Genomic DNA, 8,697 nt, shown 5'->3' with positions numbered 1-8,697 from the left:
TCCCAAGTATTTTATAGCCTCGTTTACTTCGCTGATTCAAGTTTAAAATTCAAGTTGAGATGTGATTTTATGTGAGAGCTTTTTACTGTAGCAAAAGAGTTAGATGTGATTGTTTGTGAGAGCCTTTTATTGTAGAAAAACTCGAATTCTAAACTCGAATCAGCGAAGTGAACGGGACCTGTATCTCTCTTGACTTCCTTCATCCCCAAGTCTTGAATCAACTCTGAGGTGGACGAGCAATTTGGTAAGAAAATTAGGCCAGGGAAGAATATTTGTCAAGGCAAATCACAGAATTCTGCAGGAGTAGCCCCGTAGAACAACATTGAACATCAAACAATTAACGGGACAGATCTGTCAATATTTATGACGCTAAACTATCATTCTTTCTCCATCCGTAATATCATTCATGAAAGAATTTCAACTTTCAAGATGTACAAGTTTGGAGATAACGGATCACTTTGGTGCAGTCCTCGTTCCAGTAAAAACTTTTGAAGAAGACTTCCATCTAATAAAAACGACAAGGAATTCGAGCCAAGGCATTCCGCAATCAGCTTAAAAGTCTCACTGAAACCAAAGCACCTCATAACAACAAGGAGGAATTTCCATTCCATCTGGTGTACCTTTTTTTCATATCCACCTTAATCCCAAGTAAGCTTCCCCGGCCTTCTTCCTCTTCATAATATGAAGAATTTCATAAGCCAGGATGGTATTTTCGGCTATTCATCGTCCCAGAACAAATGCCAATTAGAGCGGCAAGATGAGCTTGTCCACATATCTTTAAGCCTCATAATGATACTCTTGGATACTATTTTATAACAAAAATTACACATGTTTGGAACCTGAACTTAGAGCCCGTTTGGTTTGTGGATTAAAATTATGTGATTAAAATTATTTTCGATTTACGTGTATTTTTTGTGAGAGAAAATACTGTAGCGAATCATGAATCATGATTCAAATCAGGGAATAAATCCCTTTATCAAATGGGCTCTAAAATTATTTTTAATTTTTTTAATAAAAAATAAAAGTGTTGGAATGAAATTTATAATGCCTCAATAAAACTCTGGTATAAGTTTTAAAATTTATTTAGAAGCGTCTTTTTAGAAGCCACATTTTGTACTTTTGACTAGAGGCAATTATCCAAACATTAGAAGTAATTTTTAGACTTAAGAAGTTTAGCAAACTCTTTCAAATAAGCTCTTAATGCAAATTCCAAATGAAAAATCCTTATCCAAACCTTATATTTCCTTAATAGTGTGTTTGGTATGAATGAAAAGTGAAAGGAAATAAAATGTTAGAGGGATTTTGGGATGGAAATTTAAAAGTTAGATTGTTTAGTAGAAAAGAAATTAAGAAGGAAAGGAAAATTGAATGGAAATTTTTATTAGTGGGTCATACTATATTTAATCCCTCCAAAAGTGGGTGGATTTTAAAAAGAAAAATATGTATAACTACACAAATAAAATCAAATTATTAAATTGTCCTCATTTTTCATTTAAAATTATCATCATTTGGGCAAAAAAATAATTATACCAATAATAATTTTTTCATTCTTTTAGTTTCACTTTCAATATCAAACAAAGAAAGATAAATTTATTTATTTTATTTCTTATCATACCAAACAAATAAAAAAAAAAAATCTTTTCTATCTTTTTAATTTTTTATGCATTATAATTTTTTTTCCCCTCCCATTTTATTTTCTTCTTCTTACCAAACTGAGCGTAAAAGGGGAAGAGAATAATGTTAGAACAGAATATCATTCCCCGGCCCGCTCCATTCCCAAACCGCAATAAGAAAAGCCTAAAAATTAAAATCGAAAAAAGGGAAAAATGAAAATAGCCCTTTTCCCGGTCTTTTTTTCTTTTTGAAATTCCATTTTCTATGCATTGAAACAAAACCCGCTAAGAAAAGCCTAAAACCCTAACTCCGATCAGCAACCGAACCTGCTAGCTTCTGCTAGCTCCGATCCTCGATCGGCGACGAGAAAAGCGGCGAAGCCAAAGCTTCTGAATCTCGCGAAATCTAGGGCAAACGCTTAGCTGAGAGCGAGCGTGGGAGAGATCGGAGCTCTCGCTGGCAATGGCGGGAATTCTAAAGCCGCCGGGAAATTTCTCAGTGACGCCTCACAAAATCTCCGTCTGTATACTTCTCTCAATCTACGCGCCGCCGGCTCAGATCTCCGTGCCCTTCCCTTTCTCCTCCGTTGCTCAGCATAACCGCGTCGGCTTGTTCTTGTTGGCCCTCACTAAGGTTCTCAAATCTCTCCCTCTTTTTCACGATTCGTGCTAAATTCCCTATAAGAGTTAGCTTAATTGCTCATTAAATGCTATATTCGTGGTTATTGCTTAGGTTTGATTCCTTCGGACTGCTGTGTTTTCTTGTTTATTTGGGTTGATTGGAAATGTTTGACGTACTCTTTTGAACTCTGTATAAATTCCTTTTTCGTTGTTCTTTGGCAGTCCTGTGATGATATTTTTGAGCCAAAATTGGACGAATTGATAAGCCAATTGAGGGAAATTGGGGGCTTATTGAGTCATTGGTTAACTGATCAATTAACAAGCCGGTTGTCATCTTTATTGTCACCTGATGATTTGTTTAACTTCGTCGGTGAAATGCGAGGTCGGTGATTCTGAATTTATTATTGTTGTTTTTTCACGTTTCTTTTGAGCTTCTTCTACCCGTGTTTAATACTCCCCCCCCTCCTTTTACATGAATTCTCGTTTTCTAAGGCTTTAAATTTTGTCTTCAGCAATACTTGGGGGTCCTGAGGCTGGTGTTGTTGAAGATGACCAGGTTATGTTGGACCCAAATAGCAACCTAGGGAAGTTTCTCCGCCGATGTGTACTTGCTTTTAATCTCTTATCATTTGAGGTTTATGCTTCTTTCTTCTTCTTTTTTTTTTTTGGATGATTTTGTAATTCTTGTACTGATGGTTATTGCTTTAATTTTTCACATTCTTTTTAGAAGAAGCGTAGAGTTTATTAAAACAAAAGGAGAACACACCACACATATGGAAGGAGGACCAGAAGTTAACCAAATCATGCTTTAATTTTCTCATTACTAACCGCTATAAAAAGAAAATTTTTCTTCACTTCTTTTATTCCAAGCTTCCAAGAAATATTCTCATGTAACTTTCTTAAGAAACCAAAAACGATTTGTATACAATGCTTGTGTCAAATTCGGTATTAAACCTTTTCTCTTTGGTTATTATATGAGATAAATTGGGCATTCTTATGTACTCATAATAGGTTGAGATTCTGTTGATTTTATTATTTATGCGCTTCAAAATTTAATGCAGGGTGTGTGCCATCTCTTGACAAATATAGGAAGCTATTGTAAAATAGCACTCTCAAGTTGTCCTTCTTATGATGCACGTCTTTTAGATGACTCTAGTAATGATTTGGAAGTGCTATCAGAATATGACAACATGGACCTGGAGAATTTAGTTTTTGAGAAGGTTGATGAAGAAATTGAAGCAAGAGAAAGGGCTAGTGAAGGAAATTCTTTTCATCTTCATGTGCCCAAAGCACTTTCTGCTTTGGTCAAAGGTATAGTTTTCTGGCCTATACTTTAAAAGTTCATTATTACTATTTGAAGATTTTGAGAGAGACAGTGACTCTTTTCTTCACTTATTAAGAAATCTGTACACCAATTTATACAATAGAGAGACCATCTAAGAAACTAATAAAGCCTAGCTAATTTATACCATATGTTACGACTATACAGTCCTTTATGCATGGAATCTATATTAACCACAACTATCGTGATCTTCCAACATTATTATTAATTTTTTGTAGCAATATGAAAAACAAACATGCTCACACAAGGGAATATGCAGATATTGAGGTTCTAGCTGACCCAAGATTGAAACGTGTTGACAAGGATAGAGAAATTTGTCAGTATGTGCATCCGCCAACAAATGCATTAAGTAATATTGATGGCAATGGTGCTTTGTTTCTGCGCACAAACTTGCAGATACAAGGATTTCTACAAGAGCAAGCTGATGCTATTGAAAGGTGAGGTGTTTATTGATTTGTTTGCTTCAATTAATTTTGTTTTGATTTCTTTGCTTGCTTTATGCAGTTTAGATTCTGAAGTAATATTGTTATCATTGTGGCAGGCACGGAGGCTCTTTCTCTTTAAATGCTTTTGAAATTGTTTTGAGGCAGCTTCAAAAATCAGCACCCAAGCTACACCGTGTAAGTTAACTTGCCAATTTATTATCCCTATCACTCTGTTTGTTTTGTTTTGTTATGTTCTTTTTATTTGATTTGTTTTATCTTTTCTTTTACGATGGTCCTTGATTCAGGTTCACTTCTTGCGTTACTTGAATAGTCTTTATCATGATGATTATTTTGCTGCATTGGAGAATCTTCATTGCTATTTTGATTATAGGTAAACTAAGACTTGACTTTCATTTACTTGCAATATCTTTATTTATTTATTTTATGAATTATGGGTTTCTTCATTTTGATAATCTTATATTCAATGTGTATTGGAGAGTACTGATCCTGAGTTACTTTTTTCCTTTTGGTTGAAATGATCCCCATAAGATTCTTATTTGAGATGACTTCATTTTGGCTATTCTAGAGGCATTGTAGAAGCTGCATCATGCTGTTCTATTCTGTTTGGACTTCATTTACTTGTGTATTACTATTACTACCAATCATCATTGAAGAAAATTCCATCTTGTGATCTTTATCCTTTGACTTATTTTTTACTGTAATTAGATTTATGGGAGCAGCCTCACATTGGAAAAATAAGAGAAATTTGTTGTCAGAATTAATGTGTTAACAAATAAGGTTTCTATTTTTTATTTTTTTGCTGCCAAGTTGCTATATATTTGTAATATTGAATAATTGGAAACCCGTAATCCTGCCTATTTGAAGTGGTTTATTTGTTGCTCTAATAAATAATTCTTTTTGAATGACTGAATGCTGTTTGTTACTGCCCTCCTCATTTATTGCTAATTTTAAAAATGCACCTTGAATTGTTTTAAATATTAACACATGGTGAATTATGTTGATATATGAACGTATGTTTTTATTTGCATTTTTCTTGCTTCTTAAATCTTCTTAAGTTCCTGTTCCCCTTTTTGGTTCATTTTATTTCTATATGTACATATTTTTTAGATTCTATACGTTTATTTCATTGCGAACAAAATGAATAAAAACTTTCAAGGAAATTATTTTCCACAAATTAACTGATCCAGTAGATAATGGGACTTTAGTGCAGGAGTTGAAGGATTTGACGCCGTTCCTCCTGCATCTGGTTACAATAGCTTAGGAAGATACGAAGTTGCTTTATTGTGTTTAGGAATCATGCATTTTCATTACGGGCACCCAAAGCAAGCTTTGGAGGTGAGCATGTGGAAATGGGTTTTCTGTCCCCTAAAAAACCCCTTTTCTATTTTTTCCAACATTTGTGAGTCAAGTTATGAAGCTGCCCCTTTTGTTGTTTTTGTAATTGTGTTTTCTGAAACTCTTTCAGGTACTCACCGAAGCAGTTCATATTTCTCAACAGGTACTTGTTAGTTTTGGTTTATTGGCTTTTGACATTGCCTGGTACTCTCCTATGTTTATCTCTCTTCTTGCTTTTAAGTCAGCTGTTAGTATATATTTGTTTATTATGATAACTAATTATTTATTTATTTCTATTATAATTATAATAACTAATAGGTATGACGAAAATTTGTTTCTTCCGAGCCAATGTGATTGAAAGCTTTCTCACTTATCTTTGATTTCTGTTGCTAGAGTCTGAAAATGATTGTGTTCACGGCTTTATTTTGTTCTCTGATTCATCTTGTGAGCAGTTATATTGCCTGAATATAATTTCTAGACACAAATAGTTCTGTTGCAGAGTGCTGACATCCTGTTTAGACTATTAGTTATACATATCTTATACAAGTTTTCACATAAAGAAGCTCCATCTTTTTGAGTTTTGTATTTTTCTGCATTGAGGTTGTACGATTTTGATTTTTGCAGCAAAGTAATGATGTTTGTCTTGCCTACACTTTAGCCGCTATCTGCAACTTGTTGTCAGAAATTGGCATCTCGAGTACAACTGGGATACTGGGATCATCATACTCACCTTTGACCAGCATAGGCATTTCGCTCTCTGTCCAGCAACAATTGTTTGTACTTTTGAGAGGCTCTCTAAGGAGAGCAGAAAATCTGAAGTTAAAACGACTTGTGGCGTCCAATCATCTGGCCATGGCTAGATTTGACTTGACGGTAAGAACAGGTTTGGTGTTTTATGTGTGTGTGCGTGTGCTTGAACTTCTCATTCTCCATTTAAGAATTAAGACTGAATTTGATGATTTTTTATTTTTTATTTATTTTTTATTTTTTTAATTTTTAATTTTAAGTGTCATGTACAAATTGCAGTTTTTATTTTTGATATGTATTGCATAAATATAAAATCTATTTGGTTCTTTTAACTTTATTAGATGAAATAATATATATATATATATATTTTTTTTTTTTTTTGTTTCTTTGGTATCCTACTAAGTAAGTTGGATCTGTTGTGTCATTCTCCGCAGCACGTTCAAAGGCCTCTGCTATCATTTGGTCCCAAAGCTTCCATGAAGCTTAGAACCTCACCAATTAACGTTTGCAAGGTAGTTTTTGGAAACTTGATGGATATCCTTGTTCTTTCCCTTTAGGATGATCCCTTCCCCCCGCCCACAATCAAAGAGGTTATTTGGTTGGGGGATTCGTCCCCTGATTCGAATCATGGCTCGTGGTTCGCTACAGTATTTTCACTCACAAAAAATACACGTGAATTGAAAATGATTCTAATCACATGGTTCTAATCCATGAACCAAACGTCTTTCAAGTTTCCTCTTAATAATCTGTTTGCTATTTTAACTGTCTTTGCAGGAACTTAGATCAAGTTCTCAATTGATTAGTGAATTTGTCTCTGAAAGTAGCACACTAACAACTGACGGTCATTTTAGCACTGCATGGCTTAAAAATTTACAAAAACCTGTGGGTTCACAAGTACTATCCCAAGAAAATGGGTCTGAAAGCAATCATAACTCTTTCCAGTTTTGTGCGCAACCAAGTTCAATTCCTGGATCCGTGTTGCAATTAGTGGGTTCATCGTACTTACTCCGTGCGACTGCATGGGAATTATATGGAAGGTAAGGACCTTTCTTACTTTTCTTCTTTGTTACACTGATTTAATATCTAACTTATGAAGACTTTTATATTGTCTTCTACTCTTGAAAATTGGTTCTAGAATATGTTCTTTTGGTCCATAGCTTATTCTATTTCCCAATGTAGAAAGGTCCATTGGTTTAGCTTGATTATTTTTATGAAATTACTTTCTTTTCTATGACACTAGTGCCTCTCTTGCGAAAGTGAACGCACTTGTTTATGCAACTTGCTTTGCTGATGTTTCAAGGTAATCTAGCTGAAACTATCATAAAGCTTCTCACCTTTTTCCTTTTCCTGCTATGTTCTGTGTCACCGTCCACTTGAACTTATATTAGGTTTTCTTGGATCTCTGCAGTTCATCTGATGCATCATTATCATATGTGAAGCTTATCCAACATCTAGCAGCTTTCAAAGGATACAAAGGTCAGATTAAATGCTCGAATGCCTTAATAGAATCTTATGTAGAACAAGTTAAGATTTAGAGGGAAGAAGAGGAGAAAGAAATAGGTAGAGAAAGATTTAGGGCCCGTTCAGTTCGCTAATTCGAGTTGAGATGTGATGTTGTGTGAGAGCTTTTTACTGTAGCAAAAACGTTAGATGTAACTGTTTTTGAGAGCTTTTTATTGTAGCAAAACTCGAATTTTAAACTCGAATCAACGAAATGAACGGGGCCTTAGAATTTGAGAAGGAGAAGAGAGTAAAACAAAGAATTTTCAGGGAGAGAACAAGAATATTAGGAGAAGAAAAGTGTGTATTTCATAACCAAAATGACTCTTAATTCATGTTACAAGATGGACTATTTATAGATAGGCAATTTAGCACAAGTGGTTAAGTGACAACTAGTTTACAAGTTGGTTCCTCATAAATCCAAACTAATGACAACTAAAAATGACTTGGCACAAGTGGCAAAGTTGGTTTCTAACAAATGACAACTAAGCATGAGTTGGCACAAGTTGCCAAGTTGTCAACTTGCACAAAATAGGCTAGCAAGTAGCAAATGAGAACCAAGCATGAGTTGACACAAGTTGTCAAGTTGTCAACTTGAACAAAATAACAAAGTACAAAAATAATAAAATATTAAATCATAATTCTTAGTTCTTCTTCCAACGACGTCTAGTATAGGTTCATAACTTAGCACTATGTTCCGCGTCACTTTGCTTTTTTGCTATTGGAGGATCATTTTATTTTATCTAATGCCATGTTCTTCGATTTATTCTAAATAATTATGTACACATGGTTTTCATTTTTGTTTTTGTTTTTGTTTTTTATTTTATATTTTGGTTAGTCATTTTCTCAAAATAAGATTTTATTTTTCAGATATATTTAAATACTAGGGGTTGACATTTTTCATACACATTTTTTTTGGTTTGATTGTAAGACTTTGAAACAAATAATATTTATAGTCTAGCATCCTTGCTACACATTATACGATAAATGTATTCAACTTCATTTTTATCCCTACTTCACTAAACAATATATTCATTTTTTGGGGTGAAAGGATAGAAATAAACATTTTATATTGTTAAGTCTTTTCTTGCAT

General features: G+C 34.0%; 1 protein-coding gene across 1 annotated transcript; it reads left to right on the top strand.

Annotated features, from left to right (window-relative positions):
* Positions 1 to 1,740: 1,740 nt before the first annotated feature.
* LOC21396470 (anaphase-promoting complex subunit 5) lies at positions 1,741 to 7,639 on the top strand. Its single transcript, XM_024163468.1, has 14 exons — positions 1,741 to 2,247; positions 2,457 to 2,616; positions 2,747 to 2,868; positions 3,296 to 3,545; positions 3,836 to 4,013; positions 4,118 to 4,196; positions 4,307 to 4,392; positions 5,228 to 5,357; positions 5,488 to 5,520; positions 5,982 to 6,230; positions 6,539 to 6,616; positions 6,879 to 7,141; positions 7,345 to 7,404; positions 7,513 to 7,639. Exons 1-14 carry the CDS (start codon positions 2,077 to 2,079, stop codon positions 7,637 to 7,639), a joined length of 1,986 nt encoding a protein of 661 aa, XP_024019236.1. The 5' UTR covers positions 1,741 to 2,076.
* Positions 7,640 to 8,697: the final 1,058 nt, after the last annotated feature.

The sequence above is a fragment of the Morus notabilis genome, unplaced genomic scaffold (genome assembly GCF_000414095.1).
Source record: "Morus notabilis unplaced genomic scaffold, ASM41409v2 Scaffold275, whole genome shotgun sequence".
Taxonomy (NCBI): Eukaryota; Viridiplantae; Streptophyta; class Magnoliopsida; order Rosales; family Moraceae; genus Morus; species Morus notabilis.
This window is presented reverse-complemented; position numbering and strand designations above follow the sequence as displayed.